Source organism: Trachinotus anak, unplaced genomic scaffold (assembly GCF_046630095.1).
Source record: "Trachinotus anak isolate AG129_WGS33_773 ecotype Australia unplaced genomic scaffold, CSIRO_AGI_Tana_v1 ptg000010l, whole genome shotgun sequence".
Classification (NCBI taxonomy): Eukaryota; Metazoa; Chordata; class Actinopteri; order Carangiformes; family Carangidae; genus Trachinotus; species Trachinotus anak.
This window is the reverse complement of record NW_027273861.1, coordinates 1,605,085-1,631,006: the sequence shown is the minus strand read 5'-3', so window position 1 is coordinate 1,631,006 and position 25,922 is coordinate 1,605,085. Positions and strand designations below refer to the sequence as shown.

Sequence of the window (25,922 nt, the reverse complement as noted above, 5' to 3'; positions counted from 1 at the left end):
ATGTGATGAATTCACAACTTTTTTAATGGTCCAACAAAAATGCAGAATAATGAAAAACTCAAAATCCAGTTGAGAACCAAACCTCAGAACAGTTTCAGAGCTGTTGATAGAGCAGCAAACAGCTGAGTTTCTTCTGTTCTTATCTTTAACATCCTCCTCACAGATTCATTACTTCTGCACAAGAAGATCTTTCTTCTCAAAGAAACACAACCAGCATCAAAACCAAAACTATCAAAGACTCACTGATCAGCAGTATACCACACACAGAGATATTTGATGGAGCTGAAACAAAGTGCAAAAAACTTTAACCAAAAAAAAAAAAAAAAAAAAAAAAAATCCCAAACCTGGAAGACACAAACTGATTCGGATGAATTGCAGTAATCAGAGCATTGCTCTGTACAGAGTGAGTGAGTGACGTAGCAACGGGTCCAGCTCCATACACACCAGCAGATCCCTCAGCATCACCCGAGTGACTCTGTGGAGCCCCATTCTGGACAGCAGTGACACCTGAGAAAGACAGACAGACAGACAGACAGAGTATAAACATGAGACAGTGAGGCACTGTCAGTGTGTGTGCAGGGTGCAGCAGTGAGACTGCTCTGACACTGTTACAGTTTCCTGTGAGGCAGAAACTTGAATGGGTGATGGGTGTTACAGCTGTTTGTGTTCTTGGTGTTGTGTAAGTCCTTTTCCTCTCCTGTATCCTTTATAGCTCCGCCCACCCCTCCATGTGGTTAACCTGTCCTGGGAATGAAGTGCTTCAAAACTCGGGTGCCAGCATCAAAAGGGGGAGGCTTCTAGCATGGGGCATTGTGTTGCTGCTGTGTTCTGATTTTGTGTCTTAAATAGTCTTGATTTGGTGTCATGGTTTGTAGTGTATATTTATGTTAATAAATTCTGTGGTCTTGGTTGTTTCAGAGGTGTCTTCTATGGTTGATTTTGGTCACTGGGCCACCCAAGGGTGGGGGTAACATCAAGTATTACACACTTTTCAACATAAAATCAACCAATTTAGAACCCATCAAACTTTTTTCTCAGTGTAAAGATACAATGTAAGAATAAAAAAAATAATTATTGTGGTTATTGTGTAATTTTACTGCTTAAGCCTAGACAAAGTGTTCAAGCCCAATAACCTGTGTCACTACTTCTCTGGCCGAGTTCCTGTCATTTGCAGTTACACATTGTGAGGAGTTACAAAGACAGATGAGAGGAGCTTTTCTCATACCATCACTCCTTCATCCCTCTGTCATTAGTGTGGGGTACAGCCTGTGAGGAGGCACAGGAAGCCCTGTGGCTGTGAGAGGCAGCCGGCTCTACTGGGTAATGGAGTTCAAAGGCAGTGAGAAATGTACTCAGTTAACATCTTTAAACCTACAGTCCACAGGGCCACGACTTAAACACACATGCATTTATACAGTCAATCAGCTAAACCTACAGTTGTATTACCTCAGGAGTTGGAGCTGGGAATGATGTCACACCTGAGCTGACCTTGTTCCAGTACAAGCTTGTTATTGTTGTTGCTTGTTGTTGCTGCTGTGAGCAACACATTGATGTGTTAGTCACAGGTGACATTGATGACATTGATGATGACTTACTGTAGCAACATGTAGCAACATGTCCAAAGACAGAGGGTGAACAGTTCTGTGTAAGACTGATTATTGAGGCAGAATAAGGCAGAATGAACAGTGTGTTACTAAAGCTTTCGTTGTGTTGATGCACAGAGCGGCCATCTTGATTTTGAGGTCAGGGTTGGTGAGATTCTTCTGACTTTCTGGGGCAGGAGGCGTTCCACTTGAAATTCCTGCCTGGGAAATTGTGACTTTCTAGTTCAAAGTGGTGAGCTGTGGCCTAAGTCAGAGAGGCTGCTCTTTACAGACACTCGTTCTGTCAACTTGTGGTCAGATGAATTCTGATTTCTTTATTTACTGTCCATGGTTGGTGCTGCAAAATCATGTTGTTTTATTTTGCCTCAGTATTCGGTGTTAAGATTGCGTGTGGTGTTTTACATTTTCTTTCTGTACCTGTTGCAGATAAGTTTTTTTATTTATGGCTGTTTTTTTATTTGGAACAGTAATATGTTGGTTTTGTCTGTCAACTGGCTTCATGAGTCTTGGTGAGATCAGTTAACAGTTGCTTGAACAAGCTTATATTAGAAACAGGCCTTTGGTCATAATTTCCCCTGTTTTATATCTGATCTTATTTTCTAATCTGCCCCTATTGTGAATCACAATCTCATCACTTTGCTGACCTGTCGTCCTGATGCACACAGTATACAGCTCTCATTCATCAGGACACCAGAGTCATGTGATCCCCACCACTCTGCTGCGTTAACTGCTTTCACTCACTAACTCCAAACTGTTCTGTTCACTGTGACATATTTTTATTGGGTCGATAAAAAAATACTTCCTGCACAGATGTTTCACATTAAAACCCTCCATGCAGTTCAGCAGACACCATCTCCAGGTAGGGTTTCAATTTGAAATACCTGCTGGAAGCATTGGGTTTCATTGCGGTCCACAGCTGAATCACAGTATGATGATGCTGATGTTAAAAAGTATTTATGAATGGTTTATTACTATTAGGCTTCTCCACCATCAGCTGAATAAGATTAAGGCTTCCTAACAAGATACTGAATATCAACTAAAGACATTAATTTATGAACTTGTCAATTAGAAAAAAAAAAAAAGAAGAAGTACCTGTTTCTCCAGGTGCTTCTCTGGTTGTGTTTTTACCATAGAACTGAGACAGCAGTTGCACCCACCTGGCTTTCAGTCTGCTCCAGAAGTCTCTTTCTGCGAGGCCCAATGGCAGCCAGGGCGGCCAGGTTGGCCTCTCTTTGCTGGAGTTGAGCTTCTTCTATCTGTTGTAACTGTAGAGAAGAAGAATTAGTCTGAATGTTGTGAATGGTGTGAGCTTCACAGATTCTCACACATTTCATTCCTTCACTCATCCTAGAAATCAACCTGAGTGAGTCTTTTATATACTGTGCAGGTTATAGACTGTGCAGGTTAGAGCAACAGACTGAAGTGTGGGGTGGTTAGCTTTGCTTAGTGTAAAGACTGGAAACATTTGGAAACCGTCCTGGTTCTTGGCTTCTCTGGAAGGAGAAGCAGGCCTTTAATTCAAACCGCTTCTAATTTCATGTCTCAGATAGTATGCTCCCTGATTTAATTAGCTGTCCATACTTCCTCCATGTTCACCTTGTCTTGATCAAGTCCATTTTAATGACCATCTTCAGAGTACTGATTCCATTGGTACAACAGAATCATGTCAAACTCACCACTCTGCTGCTCTCAGTTTGTCTTTTTATTGTGAGAAATCTATACATGTATCCCTCAATATATTCATCCCACCCTGACTGCAATTTTAACAAAGAGGATGGTACTGAAGTAGTGATTGTGTTGGGCTGTCTAGATAGACAAGTATATCATCTGTTCATCTTTCTACTCATTTTAAATGCTTTGTTGTGACTTATTCCTTGTGTCAGCACCTCAATAATAACTGCAAAGAAAAGGAGGCTTAAAGGCCAGTCATGTCTGGTGAAAATGAACAGTAACAGCAACAGGAGGTTAGTTATTGCAGTTTGGCTGCTGATCTGGATGCTCCCCGACACATCAGCAGTTGTGAAACACATCATGGAGGAGATTGAGGTACTTAAGATTATTCTTCTGTCAGTCATAACTCAGTCAAATCTATGTACAGAGCCACAACACCTATACTGAATTTTAAGATTCAGTGTAATTTGTCCTGTGGATCATAACATCATCTCCCATCATGAATAAATGTCCAGTACTCTGCTTAGAAATCACAGAAAGAAGATGCTTGTCTGACTGCAGGACTCACCTCACAATCACCAGGTACTAACAGGAAGTGTGAAACAGCTCATTCAACATATTTTAATGGTTGCAACTGAACTTGCCAAAATATAAACACATAAAGGCTAAACAACAGGGCTTAAGCTACAGGCCAGAGCTCAATGTACTGAACCCATGGTCATGTACACATCTGTGTAAATCCCTCAGTCTTCTGCGAGGTGAAGTTCCAAAACCTCAGCATGACAATCCTCTAAACAGAAGTCAGAGGGAAATCCCACTTGAACTAATTCTTACTCATGCACTGCACAGATTTTTTAGGCATCTGCCTTTCTTCAATGTGCAAACTAGCAACAGTGTTACAACCAATCACAGGTTGAATTATCAAGTGCAACAAAGTGGCCTATCAGCGGACTCATATCCCAAATACACAATACCAAGATGATAAGATGAACAAAATTGAACAAAAATTAAATGATGAAACAAAATGTGACAATTTGCGATTTTCTTTCAATTTCACAGGGTTTGCTTGGGGGCTGGTCAGAAATTGTTGGTTGAGGTTCTCTGTTTGGATTCATGACATCAGAATTTCAAAAGCCCCATTCAGAGTTAAAAGAAGTTAACCAGAGTTATCCTTTAACCCTTAAGTCAGAGGATGTGTTCTGCTGTGTGACCCTACATCATAATGTGTTCACAGTTCCGGACCCTTAACACTGCCACAGTTTCCCTAGCATTAGGAGAAAAAGGTTCACTGAATCATCAAGTTTATGTGTTAAAGCTGGTTCTCTTTCCTGAACACACATTTCATTACTGGCTTCAACCTGAGAAACGCAATAAGCACCACACCTACTCAAGATCTGAATGTGTGTGTGTAGGTACAGACTTGGCAGAGTGTAGTGAGTGTATGGTGCAGTGGTTGGAGTGTGTGTGGGTGGCAGCAGCAGCACGGCATGTAAGTGAACAGATTGTTCGTTTGTTGCTGTGGAGAAACTTCTGGGAGCGTGATGGCTGGGAGCCACACAGCAGCCTCAGAGGGAGGACAAGCCCTGCATAGTGGTACCGCCTCCATAAATAGCCACACTGCTTCCACTTCCTTTCATTTCCTCAAACTGGTCTGCCGGCAAAAAACATTACGCACACCATCACATTACTAAGTGAACAATTAGCATGAAAAATAGCAGGGATTTCAAGAATTTCCAAACAACACTTCTTGGGAGTGTACATTGTCCCATAGAAGTGAAAAATGCTACTGCCATTGAAAAATAAATTATGTTTGTGAGGGCCTAATGTTGGTCTATCTGTCTGTGACTACCCATTTCCACTGTGTGAGGTCACTCATACAGACAAGGTACCAAAAATGTCGATACAGATTTGCAACAACGTCTACCTCCTCTCTTCATGAAGGTGCTGATTAAGCTGCGTTCGTGGTGCTGTTGAATTGTATTATTTTATACTCTGTGGTGTTTCTGTTATTTTGTCCACCCCATTCAGATCAATGATGGTCAGCAAGAGACATTCCTCTCTGCTACCTGGAGTTTAGAGATGGAGTTTTTGTTTTGCGTTCTAACTCGTAGGGTTCTCCAATCTCAGTAAAGACAGACCAGTGTTGGCGCCATGGTCTGACTGGGAAAGAAATTCAGATTTAGACTTATCTGCTGTGACTGGCTGAACGAATGACACAGACAGAGCCAGTAAAGACACTGATTGAGTCTGTAAAGACACTGACAGAACCATTAAAGACACTGACACAGCAAATGAGGATCCTGACGGAGCCGGTACAAACTGTATAAACTTTGATGGTGAACCATAATCTTACAGCATTCTGTGCTCAGGACACCATTACTCCACTATATCTACTGTATATACTGACAATAACACACTAATCTGGCTTCCTGGTACAGGTCCCTGTTCAGGCTCCTTTAACTTTCAGGTGTGTTCCAGACCTGAATATTGTAGTGAAGACTGCCCTCATAATGAGTCAATGACGATGGGTTTAAGTACAGTTTAAAAAAAAAAAAAAAAGAGGTTGGAGGAGAACACAGAAAATTAAAGATACTATTGAAGGAATGGAAGTTTATGCAATTGTTGTTATTGTGTGTCAATGTTAATTTGGCATAGTTTACTTGTTATGGTCCGTGATAGATTAGAGGCATGGCAGTCTTGTGCTGCTATAGATCAAAACTGGTGAGAGTCAATCGCTTACAAAAAAGAATGCATCAGGTAGGTATACTCCTGTTGGTATCCTGTGGCATCCTGAGCTGAAATGAAATGCATTCCCTTTTGTGAGAGACTGATGTCAGCCAGTTTAAATAAAAAAATTAAATCAGCACCACGAGCGTATGTTAAGAACAAAGCCAGTTCAACTCTTTATTTTTCCTTCTAATTTTTTTGAGAAATAAATCTGTCACTGAGGAAATAAATATTACTTAAACATTTTTAAGCCCTTGTTATTCAGTTTTTCATTCTAAGGAAAGAACCTAGGCCTAGAACAGATGGTTTTCCTCCCCAAAGGACATCGCTCAGCCCCTGAGAGGTAAACTCCAGTGCATCCACACTATGGCAACACCACTGATGACCTTAGCACACACACACACACACACACACACACACACACACACACACACACACACACACACACACACACACACACACACACACACACACAGAGAGAGCCTGTATAGATATAGGGACCCCTCCCCGGGCCGACCAGGTGCTTGATCCCGGTGAAGGCCTTATAACTGTTAGGTTTCTTTTGGTTAGGGGTACAAATCCTGATAGGGCTCTTGAGAAGGAGGTACAGGGATAGGTTTGTGGGCTTGAAAGGTACTCCCCCACCGACGGAGGGCTTTAAGTGCGAGTAGAGTGACATAAGAGGGCCCTCCTCTGCCCTTTTCCCCTTCCCACATTTGCACGCCTCAGTGCTCATATGTTGTCTCACGTCAGGGACGATGCCAGTGAGCAAGGGTGGCTGCGTAGGGGCCCACAGTCGCAACCGGACAAGGACAGAGAAACTAGCTGCATCCTTCCCTGAGGGCTACAGGCCTACTAGCATAGTCCAAATGATCCGTGAGTGCTATAGGCGGCAGATTAATAAACATGTCAGTGCCAAGTCTCTGTTTTGACACTTCTGTGAGCAGCCTGTTTTCAAAAAAGAGTAAACCATCCTCTCACCTGCCTCTTGCTTCAATACACACCTCTTTGGCTCTTTGCTTGATTTGTTGATGCTGTGGATCCTCAGCGTGTGAGTGGCTCTGTGATCACAATCACACACACACACGAGAAAACAAGAGAAAACAGGTTTAAGTCTTATCAGTCAAACTTTCTTCTTTCTGGATGAACTCACTCTGGCAAAACGCAGCAGTCTCTTTCTCTCCTCCTCATCTTTCTTCTTCTTGTTCAAACGCTCCACTTCCTCCATGAAGCGCAGCTGAGTCCGTACATCACTCACTTTGGCATAGCACAGGTCCTCCTGTTAACACACAAACACACACTTAGGTTAACTAGGCTCAGGGACCCTGTTTTACAACCACCAACCTTAAAAGTCTCTTCGCCTGTCTGTGTGGTATTTTGGTGCACAGGTGGGAGAAAAGCTGACTGAGGTTCTGCCACATTTAAGTCCAACAGACACATGACAACATTATACAACACACAACACGTCACAGAGAATACTCTGACCTTCTGAGGCTGTGACTTATCAAATATCTGAAGCTCATTTTCAGCGCAGTCTGTTTGTGCCTAACAGTGTGTGCACATTGTGCATTGGTCTATGTAGGCACATATTACTATCCTGATAATGTACCTTAAAATAACAGAGAAATACTACAACACTGACGTCAGACCAGGTTTTTGTTTGCAAAGCACTGTCTGCTGCCTCAAGATATCAATGCACCAACAGTGTGCCAGACCACACCTCATTTTAAGACAACACGCCCATGGAAGTTCAGTATATTTGTGATTTAAACAACATGGACGCTGGACAGGAAAATGACAACTGTGTCAGGCTGAAACTAGCAAAGTCACTTGCTGTCATTAGCTAAATGCTACAGCTGTCTGCCACAGCTGTCAGCAGCTGCTGTTTGTTTATATTTTGGAAGTTCTACATTAATGAACAGATATATATAACAGTTCAATCACTGTTACGGAGTGATATATTTATTTAAAGACAAACTGAAGGTTATCCACTGCCACCGCCTTGGCCCAGGATCACACTGCCGTACCTTCAGGACTGCCTTGCGGTGTTCTGCCATCACAATCAGTCTTTCCAACAGTCCACGGAGACACTCTTGAGTAGCATGAGAAACCAGAGCAACCGCATCTGGACCAACATGAGTGACTCCCAGTGGCTGCCCTAACACACAACACAGAAAACATCTGACAGTAATATCAAAACAAGAGTTAAACACAAAAACACAAAAACACATTACAGCTAAACTCATTTGGGGCATTCCTAGAGTCAGGGTAAAAAATGGAAAAGACGCAATACTTTATTAAATGACAGTTAGAAAATGAAAACAAATTATGCAGCTGAATTAGATTTTCAAAAGATTTTGTCAATTCTTGTTAGACTGTGACTTTAATTAATAAATAAAATGCAGTGGCATCTGACATAGTTATTACCATTTTAACTCCACACACAGTTTCTATAAACCAAAAGAAAAACTGCCTGTTTGTGGCTGTTAAACTATTCTGTCAAGTATGAAAGGATAATTAATACTTGATGGTAAAAATGTCCAAATGACACGTTAAGCTCTGCCTCAGTGCGGCTCCTATACCTGTATGAAGGATTCGGCTGAGCACTGTGTTAAGTGAGAGGAAGGGCTGATCCTGACATGACTGCACCACAGAGCCAACCATGGTGGTTAGGATCTGTGCATTCTCCTCCCTGAGGTTGACTCCAGCCATGAAGGCTACATCATTAATGTCATCATCTTCTCTGGGAAACAAACACACACACACGCACGCACCCACGCGCGCACGCGCGCACACACACACACACACACACACACACACACACACACACACACACACACACACACACACACACACTTTGTTCAGGTCAGCCAGCTTTGCATTTTGAGTGCTAATGAGATCCAGTGAACTGTTTAACTTGAAAGCCCTCACATTTAATTTTGAGTCAAAAAAGTCAATTGTATGTGTTACTTGTAAGATCCCGAACAGATGTTGAATGTAGATTTGGTAGAATGAGGTGGATCCTGAGTGAGAGGCAGCTTCATTGAAAAATTTCCTATATAAAAAAAAAAGAGAATCAAAGTTATTTAGAGTGTACACCTACAGAGACTACACCTGGTAAAAACACCTGTATCTGGACATGTTGTGTGAATAATGACATCTGGTCTGGCCTTTGCATCAATGCCTAGTATTAAGTAATGATGGATAAAGTATTCAGATCCTTTAGTTAAGCAAACCTAACAAGGCAGCAATGTAAAATTTCTCAATTACAAGTAAAAGTCCTCCATGAAAAACCTACTAAAGTAAAGGTATTTCAGTACTGGCAACAAAATAAAAAATAAAGTTTAAAAGTAAAAGTACTGGTTTGATCCCTCTGAGTGCCATATTATTATATTTATGACATTATTAGATTATTAAAGGTGGAATACATGATTTTGTTGATATTTGGACTCAACAGCAGAACAAATACACCACTTCATTGCTCCCTCAGAAGCTCCATCCCCCAAATTCACTGCTAAAGGACTGACACAGTGGTGGGATCCAGAGCGTCTTATAGCATGGAAGTGGATACTCTCTCATAGTTGAAGCAACACAAACTTATAATATAAAACATCACCAAACAAATGGCATGCACACAAACACAGCACCATAAACACAATGGAGTAAAAAGTAGCTAGAGTTAGTTTGATTAGATTGGTTTTACAAAACTACAGCAACAGAGGAGAGGACTGTGGGTTGGTAGCTAAGATAACAAGGAAGGTAATGTTACCTGGCATAGCATTTCAAATGCTGTATCCAAACAAATAAATCCAAGGACATGGAGGCAACACTAATGAAGGGTTCCCCTTTCTACAGCATGGCGAAGAGGTGGGCTGCTGAATTCAAACATGGTAGAGAGAGCCTGAAAGCTTACCCCTGTCCTGGAAGACTGGTGACTTGCAATTTTCAATTAGCTGAAACAGCTTGTACCTCAAAAGTTATGAACTTCAAACTTTCTGCATAATCACTCAAGAATTTGAACTGCATGTGCAACTGAGTAATTACACCAAGAACCAGAATCAAATTATGGGTCTCCCATCTCTAATTTTCACAACCGTTACCTGTGAAGTGTTTTCCTGAATGGACCACTGTGTGCTTGGGATTGGGTCTGCTGCTCCTAGGTAAGTAATTTCTGCACTGGGTTAATGTAGTCAAACCAGGTCTCATAATCACTCCTCGGGGTTGCTGAATAACCTGCATTTTAAGAGCAATCATTAAGCATTAAACTAAAATGTGACTTCACTTAAACATCTCAGTCTTTTGACAACAATGATAACACATTTCAGATATGTGTAAATGGACACATCTGAAAATTCTTGTCAATTAAATAAGGACAATATTTGGTAGAGTTAATTATCAAATGTCTTCTTGCAGACAGTGTCACTTAATGTGTTTACATGAACTTAAATACCCAGGTTCCACAGAGAAACTGTAGTAACCTGATTTCTGTAAACCTGCATGTAAGTGCAGAAGGTCAATAATGAAATCCCTCCCCCTTCTGTGCCTGTCTGAAATCTTTGTAATCCACGTGTAGGCTACTAATAATGAATTATTAGAAACATGGTTACTTGTATACATGGCAGAAATCAGGTTTTTCTAATTCCCCACCCCTGATTGCTGTAACCAGGTTTCTTATTTACATGACTTAAGAAAGTTGACTGTAACTCAGTTGCTTGAACCTGCAATAACTCTTTTTTTTTGGTCACTTGGTAGCAGTGGAACCAATTGTGAACACAGTACTGACATATCACCACTATTTATTTTGATATGTTGAACTTGTTAGCAAACAGTTTCCTTTTTACACACCCGACCATTACAGAGCAACATTACCATTCATTTAAAGTGGTGTCTGTGTCCTCCTGATTAAGTCCAACATTCACTGTCTTTTAACTCCGTTTTTCTGTGTGTTGTTTGGTGCAGAGCAGATGGTGTACAGTGGGGTTATTAGAGCCTGCTACAGTCGAAAATGACACTATGAGAGCAGAGAGAGTGAACCTTAGACTAAAGCTGCAGCTGGACAGATAAACACTGATCTGACACAGAGCTAAGGGGAGATCCAGATACAGATGAAAATTCTCATCACTCCAGAAAACCCTTTCATATTTCCACATTGTTTTTTGCATTGTCATGTGACTCAGTGTTAATATAAAAATACTGATTATAGCCACTGTAAGTGCATGTAAACACAGTTTCTGATTCTTGTTGCCTAACATGTTTTTCTGTAGTAAAGTGTGTATTGCTCATCTCATTACACAACCAAACTACACTTCTTTACCTGCTGGCTGGTCTGGTGGTTTTGTCCTGTGTCAGTGATGGACGGTTTCATGCTATAGGACAAGGTATTGGGGTTGCGGGCAGAAACTGAAGCCTGTTGAATAAACAACTGGGGGTCTGCAGTAAGGTGACGCACTGCAGGAATACTTTTCTAGTAGCAATGACAGAGAGATGAGTGGAAAGATCAGAATATCTTCTAAATAATTTTTTTTCTCCAGAATGATGGAGACATTTTATATGAACTACTTGGAGATAAAATTAATTTCATTTAATTCACCAAAACATTGATAAAGTTCCGGTCAAAGATTTGGTGAAAGGATACAACTAATCAATCTAAAAATAGTTCAAGACTTCCTGCAGAAGACTGAGGCAGTAACAATGATGTGTTGTTAAATCTCTGGTCACCTTGAGGAAAGGCACCAAGCAAGGCTGTGGAGTTGACTTCAGCTCATGATACAGCTGCTCTGTAAACTCCTCTGCCTCTAGCTTCCCTTCCTGCAGGGTAAAACAGTACAAATATTTCAGGAAGTACAACTGAACATATTTTGTATTGCCTGGAATTTCATGTTCAAAACAAAATAATGAGATGATAAAGTCAAAACTGAAAATACCTGATGAATATCATGTACTCATGAACATTATATAATACAAATAACCTGAGACCAACAACAGGGTTTGACAAAATAATCTTAATTCAAGGCTTTTTGCAAATGTCTCTTCTTAGGTTGAACTACTTGTAAGACTTTTTAAAAAGTAAGTCTGTAGATCTGATACATGTAGTACTGGCTCTCCTCTAATCCAAGAGACAATAAGAGTAACGGATCTCTAATCCACGTCCCAAAAAGTACTGTGTAAAATGTGAATAAAAACAGAATATGATGATTTGCAAATCATGCAAACTCATATTTAATTGAAAATAGAAGAAAGACTACATATCAAATATCGAAAATGAGAAATATTATTGTTTCTTAAAAAATATCCGCTCAATTTGAATTTGATGCAGCAACACGATTCTGAAAAGTTGGGACAGGGTCATGTTTACCACTGTGTTCATCACCTCTCCTTTTAACAACACTCTGTAAATGATTGGGAGCTGAGGAGATCAGCTGCTGGAGTTTTGAAAGTGAAATGTCCTATTCTTGCCTGATACAGGATTTCAACTGCTCAACAGTTTGGGGTCTCCTTTGTCATATTTTTCGTTTTATGATGATTCAGATGTTTTCAGTGGGTGACAGGCCAGTTTATTGTCGGACTCTTCTACTACAGAGCCATGCTGTTGTAATACACTCAGAATGTGGTTTGGTGTTGTCTTGCTGAAATATGCAAGGCCTTCTCTGAAAAAGACGTTGTCTGGATGGCAGCATATATTGCTCCAAAACCTGTATATACTGTTCAACATTAATGGAGCCTTCCCAGATGTGCAAGCTACCAAAACCATGGGCACTAATGCCCTCCGCACACCATCACAGATGCTGGCTTTTGAACTGTGCACTGATAACAAGCTGGATGTTCCCTCTCCTCTGTAGCCCGGAGTACACAGCGTCCATGGTTTCCAAAAAGAATCTGAAATTTTGATTGGTCAGACCACAGGACAGTTTTCCATTTTACCTCAGACCATATTAAATGAGTTTGGGTCCAGAGAAGTCGGAGTCGTTTCTGGATCATGGTTAGATATGGTTTCTTCTTTGTATGGTAGAATTTCAACCTGTGGACCTTCATTTGTGGATGAAGCGACAAACTGTGTTCACAGACAATGGTTTTCAGAAGTGTTCCTGAGCCCAGTGATTTCCACTATAGAATTGTTTCTGTTTTTAATGCAGTGTCGCCTGAGGACCTGAAGATCACGTCCATCCAATACTGGCTTTCAGCCATGTCCCTTGCTCACAGAGAGTTCTCTGGATTCTCTGAATCTTTTAATGATATTATGAACCGTAGAGGCTGAAATTCATAAATTCTTTGCAATTTTACATTGAGGAACATGATTTGCAAATCATTGCATTCTGTTTTTATTTATATTTTACACTGTCCCAACTTTTTTGGAAATGGTTGTAAAAGGATTTGCCTTCCAGGCCTTAAACCAACAATCTTTTTGTGTATTTTAGACACTAAATGATTTAATTGGTTGACTACTCTACTATGTGAAACCAGATCGTGTGATGATGAACAAGGGGAAAACGTACCAGCAGACTCCTGACCAGCCCCCTGACGTTATTAGCCATGTTGGCAGACCTGGAATCACTGGAGGCAAGCTTGATCAGAGTGACCAGGAAGTTTTTGCACTTTTTCACACTTTCCAGTGTCTCCTGTTGGTAAAATGTCAGTTAATCAGTTTCCACATTGTACTGGAAGAGAGAAAAAAGTAGGATCAAAAGTAGATCCTCAGAAACAATGTACGTCAACCCAATAACTCTACAATCTGTGGCACATCACTGGTTTGAACAGCAAGACATCCACCACAACTTATATAATATTATATAATGTAAGCACACTACTCACAACATATATAACATAGGTCTAGTAGTTTTTAGACATTTTAATGTGGAAAAGTATATAAAATAAATTATAAAAAGACAAAATAAATTAATATTTTCTTTATATATATATATATATATATATATATTTCATTTATAGTAGAAGCAGTAAGAAATATACACAGGCTTTCATGTTGTGGCTCATTGGTATACATCTCAAAAAGTCTGAGAGCACGGGTCAAGATACTTTCAGTTTTCATTTGTTTCATTACATATGATAATATAAGCTTTAACAATCTGAGAGAGAAGTTGAATTTTTGAAAAATGTTCATGACTTCAGCTACATTTGACAAGACCTGATGACCCATGTCCCCCCAGCATGACCTGACAGAGCCCCACAGAGCTTCCTGTGGTGGCTTTCTCAGTGCCCCCTTAAATATTCAGTGGGGCTGAGGTCAGGTGACTGTGGATGAGAGTCCATGACAGTCAGGACTCCTAGTCTTCTCTGGTCTTCAAGTAGTTGTTGCAAAGCTCTGAGCTTTGTTCTGGTCATGATCCTGCTGCAATATGAATCCAGCAAACCAGAAGGTGAAGCATGTCCCTAAATGATGGAGTGGTACTTCACCTCAGGATGACTCCAGAGTAAAAACACCCCCAAACCTGAACAGACTCTGATGAGTTGATCAGATCCACCTGAGTGTCACCTGAACACTTGCTTCAAGAGACACAACTCAAGGAAATCTGAGCTTTTGTAAGAGGGAGGTACAGTGGGGCAAAAAAGTATTTAGTCAGCCACCAATTGTGCAAGTTCTCCTACTTAAAAAGATGAGAGAGGCCTGTAATTTTCATCATAGGTACACTTCAACTATGAGAGACAGAATGGGGGGAAATAATCCAGGAAAACACATTGTAGGATTTTCAATGAATTAATTGGTAAATTCCTCGGTAAAATAAGTATTTGGTCACCTACAAACAAGCAAGATTTCTGGCTTTCACAGACCTGTAACTTCTTCTTTAAGAGGCTCCTCTGTCCTCCACTCGTTACCTCTATTAATGGAACCAGTTTGAACACGTTATCAGTATAAAAGACACCTGTCCACAACCTCAAACAGTCACACTCCAAACTCCACTCTGGCCAAGACCAAAGAGCTGTCAAAGGACACCAGAAACAAAATTGTAGACCTGCACCAGGCTGGGAAGACTGAATCTGCAATAGGTAATTAGCTTGGTGTGAAGAAATCAACTGTGGGAGCAATTATTAGAAAATGGAAGACATACAAGACCACTGATAATCTCCCTCGATCTGTGGCTCCACGCAAGATCTCACCCCGTGGGGTCAAAACGATCACAAGAACGGTGAGCAAAAATCCCAGAGCCACACGGGGGGGACCTAGTGAATGACTTGCAGAGAGCTGGGACCAAAGTAACAAAGGCTACCATCAGTAACACACTACGCCACCAGGGACTCAAATCCTGCAGTGCCAGACGTGTCCCCCTGCTTAAGCCAGTACATGTCCAGGCCCGTCTGAAGTTTGCTAGAGAGCATTTGGATGATCCAGAAGAGGATTGGGAGAATGTCATATGGTCAGATGAAACTTTTTGGTATAAACTCAACTTGTCGTGCTTGGAGGAGAAAGAATGCTGAGTTGCATCCAAAGAACACCATACCTACTGTGAAGCATGAGGGTGGAAACATCGTGCTTTGGGGCTGTTTTTCTGCAAAGGGACCAGGACGACTGATCCGTGTAAAGGAAAGAATGAATGGGGCCATGTATCGTGAGATTTTGAGTGAAAACCTCCTTCCATCAGCAAGGGCATTGAAGATGAAACGTGGCTGGGTCTTTCAGCATGACAATGATCCCAAACGTACCGCCCGGGCAACGAAGGAGTGGCTTCATAAGAAGCATTACAAGGTCCTGGAGTGGCCTAGCCAGTCTCAACCCCAAAGAAAATCTTTAGAGGGAGTTGAAAGTCCGTGTTGCCCAGCGACAGCCCCAAAACATCACTGCTCTAGAGGAGATCTGCATGGAGGAATGGGCCAAAATACCAGCAACAGTGTGTGAAAACCTTGTGAGGACTTACAGAAAACGTTTGACCTCTGTCATTGCCAACAAAGGGTATATAACAAAGTATTGAGATGAACTTTTGTTATTGACCAAATACTTATTTTCTACCATAATTTGCAAATAAATTCTTTAAAAATCAGACAATGTGATTTTCTGGATTTTTTTTTTTTTTCTCATTTTGTCTCTCATAGTTGAAGTGTACCTATGATGAAAATTACAGGCCTCTCTCATCTTTTTAAGTGGGAGAACTTGCACAATTGGTGGCTGACTAAATACTTTTTTGCAGTGGGAAACCTTTGTCTAAGTATTAGGTCCTACATCTATTTAATAAGTGCTGGGAGACTGCATAAGGAAGTGCATCGGAAAGTGCGAAGTAAGTGCTAGTTAGACAGGTTAAGGTTTTAGGAAAGGAGGTGCTCCCAGAAGAGATGAGTTGTAAGAGATTTCCTGAAAACAGAGAGGGATGCCCCTGTTCTCATAGGACTTGGTAGCTCAATCCACCAACTGGGAACCACAGTCTTGACTGAGATTGCCTTGTGTGCAGGGATGGCAATGCCAAACGACATTCCCTGGAGGAACGCAGTGTCCAAGAAGGAGCATAAGGGTGAATGATTGAGTTCAAGTAAATGGGTGCAGACCTGGAGGTCAATCTGAAGGCAAGCATTAGTGATTTGAATTTGATTTGGGCAGTTATGGGTAGCCAGTGTAGGTAAATTAGTGGCGGAGTCACATGTGCCCTTTTGGGCTGATTGAAAACCAGCCAAGCTGCTGCATTCTTGACCATCTGTAAAGGTTTCACTGAGCACAGAAGAAGACCCACCAGGAGGGCATTACAGTAGTCAAGGCGAGATAACCATGGCCTGGACTAAGAGCTGGGTGGTGTACTGAGTCAGGTAAGGCCTGATACTCTTGATGTTGTATAGAGCAAAGTGGCACGACAGAGACGGATGCAATGTGGTCGGAGAAGGATAGTTGGTCATCAAACATGACACCCAGGTTTCTTGCAACCTTAGATGGGGTAAGGGATGTAGAGGTGTTTTTGATATCATCATGATGAACAGACTGATTAGCCAGGATGACTAGGAGTTCTGTCTTTGAGAGGTTTAGTTGAAGGTGGTGTTCCTTCATCCATGCAGGTCTGTCAGAGAGACAAGCTAAGATCCCTGCAGAGACCATGGGGTCGTCTGGTAGGAATGACAGGTATAACTGGGTGTCATAAGTATAGTAGTGATATGAGAAGCCAAGTGAGCGAATAATTGAACCCAAGGAGGTGGTGTATGCAGCAAATAGGATTTCCTCTTCATTTTACAGGACATATTTTCAGTTTGGTGTCAGACTTTCGGACACCTGTGTGTAAACACACACACACACACACACACACACACACACACACACACACACACACACACACACACACACACACACACACACACACACACACACACACACTCCTCATTCCTGTTCAAAATGGTAAAACGTCAAGAGCTCACTGAAAATGAAGCACTTCATGATGCTGGATGGTCTGAGGGAAAGACATAAAGTGTTCTCACAGTGTGCTCAAGTATGCTTTGGAGTCAATTGCCGAGACTGGTACTTACAAAATAGGCCAGGAAGAGGCAAGAAACGAAAGTCAACACTAAACAAGTTTTTGAAAGATTTCTAGAATATTTATGTTTTCTCGTTTTTATGACAGGTGGTCTAATAAATTTGTGAAGTTGTGTGTGTGTGTGTGTATGCTGACAAATTGGTGATTGGCAAACCAACTGGACATCGTGTTGGTCGACAAACAACAGAGGAAGGCAGTGATGATAGATGTAGCAATCCCAAACGACAGCAACATCAAGAAGGAACACGAAAAAAGCTCAGAAAATACCAAGAGCTGAAAGAGGAGCTAGAAAAGATGTGGCTAATTAAAGGCAACAGTGGTGCCAGTAGTATTCAGAGCACTGGGGGCTATGACCCCCTGACAGGGAGAGTGGCTCCAGCAGATGCCAGGTACAACATTTGAAGTCTCTGTCCAGAAAAGCGCTGTCCTAGGAACAGCTAAGATACTGCGCAGAACCCTCAAACTCCCAGGACCCAAGCTTGAGGAAGACACACACACACACACCACATATCACTATATAACACTATATATATATATATATATATATATATATATATATCATATATAGTGATCCTAGCGATGCTGGAGTCTGTATGTCTGACTGCACACTCCCCCCTCGATTAAAAATGAGTACAAAATGCTGTAAAAATATTACAGTTTTGTTTTGGAGCTACGTTATGAGCTACATACAAGTTGTATAGTGTCAAATAAAAAAGTCTATTTTTGCTAATACTAATACTATCTTATTTTATTGTAAAACTAATTTAATTTAAAATTTGAAGTTTATTTTGGTATTTTTGCAAACAGAAACAACAAAATATGGAATTGTGCCCCAATAAAAAAGATATTTAGCAACAATGCTGAATTATTCCTCTTAACTGCTGTTTTTTCAGACCTGGTCACTATTTGGAAACCATCTTTATTAAAGAGATTTTATAGTATCACAAGGATGTTGATGATAAACTAAGATGGTGGACAGGGTTGTTTTAATAAACAAGTGTCTGAAAGCATGTGTTTACGTCCAAGTGTCTTTAACGTAAACACTGGTTGTTAGTGTATTCCATACATCCCGACATCAGATCTTCTCTTTCACTGTGATATGACTGTGGTTGCACCATCTATTGTTCACAAGCAGAAGTAGTTCTCCACCTTGATTCTTTCCACATGCTCTGGTGTCTCTGTCACTCTCACTGAAGTGAAGCCGGTAACTTCCACACAAAGGTCAGGAGTGTTTTCATTTAACCAGGTCTCCATGAAATATGTGACACTACACTCACGATATGCTTGCTGGTTCCAGTTCATCACACTTAGATAGGGAGTTGACATTCCCCATGAGGATTGGTGGTAGAAAAGGCTTATATCTCAATCTCCTAGCCTTTAGCTTAGCCCTAGCTCTGCATCCTTCATACCACACATTCAGTTCAGCCAGTATGGGATGTTTAACTCAATGTCTGGTACGCCGCAACACAAGGAGGTCTTCCCTTGTGTACACTATTTTCTCCATTGTCAGACAAAACAACAATGCAGAATAAAGATGTAAAAATGTACATGCTACAAGGATGTGCTGCCTTTCCTCTAGATGTAGCAATTCCAAGCAACAGCAACATCAAGAAGAAGGAACACGAGAAGCTCGAAAAATACCAAGGGCTGAAACAGGGGCTAGAAAAGATTAAAGATTAATTAATTAGAGTAAAGGCAACAGTGGTGCCGATGGTAATCAGGGCACTGGGGGCTGTGACCCCCAAACTGGGAGAATGGCTCCAGCAGAGCCACTCTCGCAGAAGTCCAGAAGGGAGCAGTCCTAGGAACAGGTAAGATACTGTGCAGAACCATCAAACTTCCATGGTGAGAGGGAGATTTTATATACGTACACACACACAGGCACACCAATCAGCCACAACATGAAAACCAGTAGGTGGTTGTTCATGTTGTGGCTGATTGGTGTGAAGCTACCTGCAGAGAGGATGGTAGGTTTATTGCTCAGTTGGCCAGGTGCAGTGAAGTGAAATCCAAAAGGAGGATTAGAGGTAGACTCACCTGACTAAACGTGGTTGGGGTCTGCTTTCTGGTTTCTGTGACAGCTGCCTGCATGCGAAGCTGGCTTCCCCGCTCAGACACAGCACTCAGGGTCTGGACTACAGCCGGTTTGGGAGCTACACTAATAACCTGGACAACAGAACATATACGTCACCCCAAACTAAACACAGAAGAAGATAAAACTCAGCAGCGCTAAGGTGACAGGCGGACTCAGAGCGTGCACATCTCGATCATACAAACATGACTTGATAATGAAGCCAAAGTCATGATGTCACGTCCTGTTCCACAAGCTTCTGTCTGAACACATGAGCCATGTTGCTGGGTATAACACCCTTATTCAAAGACAAAATAACAGCTGCTTTAAGAAACTACTCATTTAAAAAACTACAGCTTTCATAAAGAAACACCATACCTGTGGCAGTGCAGGTGTTTACGTCACTGTAACATGGCTCCCTCAACCTACACAAAACTCAGCTAGGCTCTTTTCTGAAGTCATTTTTTCTCCTCTCTAGTTGTGATCTCTAAAGTGTCTACAGCAACACTGTATCCGTTTCATTAGTTTCAAAACTCATGCACATAAAAACCACATGTGGTGGTTTTGTGCACATGACATGAGCGCACAGAATAGTACTTAGAAACTACAGTGTATATTATATATATACAGTTAGGCCCAGAAATAAACTGTCCAAATATTCACAGTTTTGTTATTTTAGCTGTTTACGAAAACATATTCAGGATACAATTATGTAATCAATATGGGCTTAAAGTGCAGACTCTCAGCTGTAATTTGAGAGTATTCACATCCAAATTGGAGCAAGGGTTTAGGAATTACAGCTCTTTAATACGTAGCCGCCTCTTTTTCAAGGGACCAAAAGTAATTGGACAATTGACTCAGAAGGCTGCAAAAAAAAAAAAAAACAAGACTGCATGGGCTCTTCCCTCGTTAACCTGTCATCAATTAAGCAGTTAAAAGGTCTGGAGTTGATTCCAGGTGTGGTGTTTGCATTTGGAAGCTGTTGCTGTGAACACACAACATGCGGTCAAAGGAGCTCTCAATGGAGGTGAAACAGACCATCCTGAGGCTGAAAAAAAAGAAGAAATCCATCAGAGAGATAGCAGAAATGTTAGGAGTGGCCAAATCAACAGTTTGGTACATTCTGAGAAAAAAAGAGCTGGTGAGCTTGGAAACTCAAAAAGGCCTGGATGTCCATGGAAGACAACAGTGGTGGATGACTGCAGAATCCTTTCCATGGTGAAGAAAAACCCCTTCACAACATCCACTCAAGTGAAGAACACTCTCCAGGAAGAAGGTGTATCAGTATCTAAGTCTACCATAAAGAGAAGACTTCATGAGAGTAAATACAAGGGATTCACCACAAGGTGCAAACCATTAATCAGCCTCAAAAATAGAAAGGCCAGAATTGACTTTGCCAAAAAACACCTGAAGAAGCCAGCCCAGTTCTGGAACAGCATTCTTTGGACAGATGAGACTAAGATCAACCTGTACCAGAATGATGGGAAGAAGAAAGTTTGGAGAAGAATTGGAACAGCTCATGATCCAAAGCACACCACATCTTCTGTAAAACATGGTGGAGGCAGTGTGATGGCATGGGCATGCATGGCTTCCAATGGCACTGGATCACTTGTGTTTATTGATGATGTGACAAAAGACAGAAGCAGCCGGATGAATTCTGAAGTGTATAGGGATATACTTTCTGCTCAGATTCAGCCAAATGCAGCAAAGTTGATTGGACGGCGCTTCACAGTACAGATGGACAATGATCCAAAACATACTGCAAAAACAAAACCAGGAGTTTTTTTAAAGCAAAGAAGTGGAATATTCTGCAATGGCCGAGTCAATCACCAGATCTCAAGCCAATCGAGCATGCATTTCACATGCTTGACAAAACTTGACAAAAGACCCACAAACAAGCAACAACTGAAGACAGCTGCAGTAATGGCCTGGCAAAGCATCACAAAGGAGGAAACCCAGGGTTTGGTGATGTCCATGGGTTCCAGACTTCAGGCAGTCATTGCCTGCAAAGGATTCTCAACAAAATATTGAAAATTGTTAGGGTTATGTTTATTTGTCCAATTACTTTTGAGCCCCTGAAATGAGGAGCGTTTGTATAAAAATAGCTACAATTCCTACATGTTTAATCATATATTTTTGTTCAACCCCTTGAATTAAACCTTAAAGTCTGCACTTCAATTCCATTGTAGTTGTTTCATTTCAAATCCAATGTGGTGGCATGCAGAGCCCAAATCATGAAGATTGTGTCACTGTCCAAATATTTCTGGGCCTAACTATATATACACACACACACACACACACACACACACACACACACACACACACACACACACACACACACACACACACACACACACACACACACACACACACACCCTTTTACTAGGTACACCTTACTTGTACCGGGTTGGACCCCTTTTGCCTTCAGAACTGCCTCAATTGTTCATCGCATAGATTCAACAAGGTGCTGGAAACATTCCTCAGAGATCTTGGTCCATATGAGGCCATGTGAGTACAGTGAACTCACTGTCATTTTCAAGAAACCAGTTCGAGATGATTTGAGCTTTGTGACATGGTGCATCATCCCATCAGAAGATGGTACACTGTGGTCATAAAGGGATGGACATGGTCAGCAACAATACTCAGGTAGGCTGTGACCTTTAAACGATTCTCAGTTGGTACTGAGGGGCCCAAAGTGTGCCAAGAAAATATCCCCTCACATCATTACACCACCACCACAAGCCTGAACCATTGAGCTGACAGGAGTGGCCCCCGGTGTGGTCTTCTGCTGCTGTAGCCCATCTGATTCCAGGTTCGACATGTTGTGTGTTCAGAGATGCTCTTCTGCAGACCTTGGTTGTAACGAGTGGTTATTTGAGTTACTGTTGTCTTCCTATCAGCTCGAAGCAGTCTGGCCATTCTCCTCTGACCTCTGGCATCAACAAGGCATTTTCACCCAGAGAACTGCTGCTCACTGGATATTTTCTCTTTTTCATACCATTCTCTGTAAACCCTAGAGATGGTTGTGCGGTCTAATACTGCAATAAATCCATGAAGGTTATGATGTTCAGTTTGTGCTGAAACTGTGACTCTCTTCCCCACAAACATTTAGGGCTTGTGGGAAATGGTGTTTGTTAAAGGCCTCTATAAAACAGAAATATCGCATAAACAACAATTTTTAGATCATTTTTCAAAAAGTTATTGTTCTTATCTAAACATGTTTACAGAGGCTCTGCTCTGTTAGTTATGAGCACTGTTACTAACATCAGTGGAGCTTTGAATGAAGTTTTCTTATTCCTAAAACAGAGTCCAGAAGACCCAGTTTTACCGTGCTAATGACCGTGTTGTGTTGCTCCATGTATTTTGGCAAATCCAATATACAAACATATTCTTCATTTTACAGCAGGTTCTCTAAATTATTAACAACAGGTGAAGTGTTATCATTATTAACGACAGGTGAGTTTGATTTGCAGTAACAATGCTCTGCTGTCAGTGACTGTTAAGTGTAAACAGGCTCTTGTACCTTAACAACAGCTGTCTGGATTGGCACTGGCTGGAGACTGGGATGGGCTGCCATCCTGATCACCGTCACCTTCTCATTACTTTTACTTCCAGCTGCTGCAGATACCTGGGGCTAAGTTGTATAAAACAACTTAAGTTAAGATTTTCCTTTACGGTTTCCTTAAAATAAAAACAGTTGCACAAAACATGCACAACAACTAAAATGTTCACTCAAGTACTTAAGGTTTTTCTCCTTATCCTAGTCTTCTACTTCAGGAATTACTTAGTGTCAGTTATTTCAACTGTTGCACAAAAGACCTCAGTGACCAAAGTAAGGAAAAAATTAAAGGTACCTCTAGTAGTAGACAGGCTACTCTCTACTTTCCACAGTTGTACTCTTCCAGCTTCTTTGTCAGTAATGATTGATCTGTAGTTTAATGCTGTGGAATCTCTCCAGTCAGTTACAAGTACGGTATTTCACATTCAATTAATTCACTGAGTTCCCATCAAAACTTAAGTAGATACTTAAGGTGTTTTGTGCAACTGGCCCCTGAACCCCAGACATGACCACTAGTGAAGACCACAGGAGAACTAATGTGATGGTACTACATTCTCACACTACACACACACAAACACACATGCACCTTATGGGTCAATATTCTGGCTGCTTGACCACTGGCAACTCTTGGCCCCTGCTGAGCTTGTGCCAAAGCCTGCTGGGATACAAGCATCAGCTGTCCACTGTCACTGCGGATCAACATCATACCTGCAACAAGTACAGTCCTAAATCACTTACTGCTCTAATTAACTGATGTTTTGTCCTGAAAGGAAGAGGATGGTGGTTAAAGAGTGTATATGAACATTGTGGACCAATCACAGCTCAGACCTGTTGTCAGTGACTCGGGGCAGAGATATGAACAGACTACACATACACTTTATTTAATATTTTTAAAAAATCAAGCTTTATCAGTGGCTGAGTCTGTAAACATGAGTTACATGAATACATGAGGACTCATCAGTCAGTCCTGGCTGGTGGGTGGTTTTTATGTGCATGAGTTTTGAGACTAATAAAAAACAGGACAGAGGCCTGCTAGAAACTCACCTGGGGGTATCTGAATATTGGCTGGGAGTGGTGAGGCAGCTGTCTGTGGCAGACAAGGGGCCACAGCGACTGGCTGTGGAGCTGCTGTCCTGGGTACAGTTATCACCACCGTCCTCCCTGGGGTTGTGGCCTGGTTCGTTGAGGTCATCTGGCTCAGGGCTGGTTTTGTTACCTGTGGCTGGCTCTTAGCAGTCACTCCTCCTGGGATGGTCACCTTTGCTACCACCATGACAGAGGGAGAGGATGTTTGAGGCCCTGGAACTGGAACTTCAGCTGTAAAGGATGTAGGCTGGTGGCCCTGGCCAAAGGGGGGAACTTTAGGTGGGGCAGGGACAGAGTCAGTCTTTGAGACAGCAGCAGCAGTGATGGCTCCACGTTTGTCTGGGTCCTGCACTGTGTTGACTTGAGCAGAGGAAGCTCCATCCCCTGCTGCCCTGCAAGACTCCAGCTGCTGGGCCTCAGTAACCAGGTTATTTGTAGCCATAATTATTCCCGAAGAGAATAACAATGTGATTTTATACACAAACAAAAAACATAAAAAGCAAAATCAAGAGTTTGGTTGTTCTACCTGCTGTAAAGTTGAGTTGTGAATCACACAAACTGAAAAACCTCAACTCCCCAACAGGTGTTGCCAAGTTAACGAGCCAACATGTTTAATAATTTGTTGTTGAGTCTAAGTCTGTTTCGTCTACATGAACAGACCGGGTCAGTGAACCCTCCGTGTTTCTGCTCTGACGTCCTCAGACAACATGAACAGTACCGGGCTGAGTGAAGCGTCTCTCTGCTGCTGAACACAGCCGCTTCTGAGAAATTGTCGCCAGAGACAGACCTGTCCGGAGTCACCTACACCAGTCAGGACCACGAGCAGAGCAACGTGCTTGAGCCCAGCTGTTGGAGGTGTGTGAGTGGGAGCCGCTGCTGCCTCCTTCTCCTTGTTGTCCTCCACCTGCTCCTCCTCCTTTTCCTCTCGAATGACCAAGCCACGGCCGAGAAAACACTGATTAAATGCTGATTTTAGTGTTTTTGTGTTGAAAATGTGTGACATCGACGCTGTGAGCTGGAAGATAATTTAAAAACATTAGTAACACACTTGACTCGTAAAGTGAAATCTATCAGGAGTATCCTGTCAGAAGATGGCGCCGTCTCACCGCCCAGCACAACATCTTTGACAATGTTGAGCTTTTTCGTAGTGTTGTTTCGTGATATGTAGTTAGTAAGATTTTAAATATAAAAGGCTTCACATGTTCACACAATGAAAAACTACGTTTTCGTTTGCGTTAAGTTAATTTAATGATCGATTTGATCATGTATGATTTTATATGTATTTTCCATGTGTATGAAACAATTCTCATTTAACTCTTTAACTGTCACCACCAGCCGCAGTCCTCCTCAACACATCATGTAATGTTACCTGAGAACAGCTGTGAGTATCAGTGAGAATGATACAGCTTTAAAGTTTAAGTTATTACAAACAATAATCATCATATTCATGACAGAATATAAACCACAGCTCTGAGCTTTGCTGAATAACGAGCTGCTGCTGCTGTTACCATCACTTCTGTTTGACAAACCGACATTCACGCTCTCTGTTGATCCTGTGGGATACATATGTCATACAGGATGTATTGGGACAGTTTGGAGAGGCAGGGGTCCTCATGGTGATGATACAGTACGTGATCAAAATCTGTCAAGGATTTTTTGTCATGATGCCTATGTCTGCCTGACGTTTATGGAAGTGGAGATTTTGGAATTTGTACATTGTTATTTTCTTATCGCAGTAGAAATGTGTT

General features: G+C 41.6%; 1 protein-coding gene across 4 annotated transcripts; it reads right to left on the bottom strand.

Moving 5' to 3' along the window:
* On the bottom strand, positions 1-25,198 carry LOC139626476 (transcription initiation factor TFIID subunit 4-like). Of its 4 annotated transcripts, XM_071486792.1 has the most exons (15): positions 24,133-25,189; positions 23,675-23,796; positions 23,053-23,163; positions 19,496-19,624; positions 13,496-13,618; positions 11,721-11,810; positions 11,317-11,466; positions 10,103-10,235; positions 8,973-9,057; positions 8,585-8,745; positions 8,030-8,160; positions 7,156-7,281; positions 7,007-7,063; positions 2,762-2,869; positions 3-507 (listed from the first exon to the last, which is right to left on the bottom strand). In XM_071486792.1, exons 1-15 carry the CDS (start codon positions 24,614-24,616, stop codon positions 382-384), a joined length of 2,136 nt encoding a protein of 711 aa, XP_071342893.1. In that variant the 5' UTR covers positions 24,617-25,189; the 3' UTR covers positions 3-381. The 4 variants fall into 4 exon arrangements, with proteins under 4 accessions (XP_071342894.1, XP_071342895.1, XP_071342896.1 ...); XM_071486793.1 differs by lacking the exon at positions 11,317-11,466 and having other exon boundaries at positions 1-507; positions 24,133-25,196; XM_071486794.1 differs by lacking the exons at positions 11,317-11,466; positions 11,721-11,810 and having other exon boundaries at positions 1-507; positions 24,133-25,198.
* Positions 25,199-25,922: the final 724 nt, after the last annotated feature.

Coding starts and splice junctions, on each gene's coding strand:
- LOC139626476 (XM_071486792.1), bottom strand. CDS start 24,616: ATGGCTACAAATAACCTGGTTACTGAGGCCCAGCAGCTGGAGTCTTGC. Junction 23,797..24,132: donor CAATATTCAGATACCCCCAG/GTGAGTTTCTAG, acceptor TACTTGTTGCAG/GTATGATGTTGATCCGCAGT. Junction 8,161..8,584: donor CAGCCGAATCCTTCATACAG/GTATAGGAGCCG, acceptor GTTGTGTGTTAG/GGCAGCCACTGGGAGTCACT.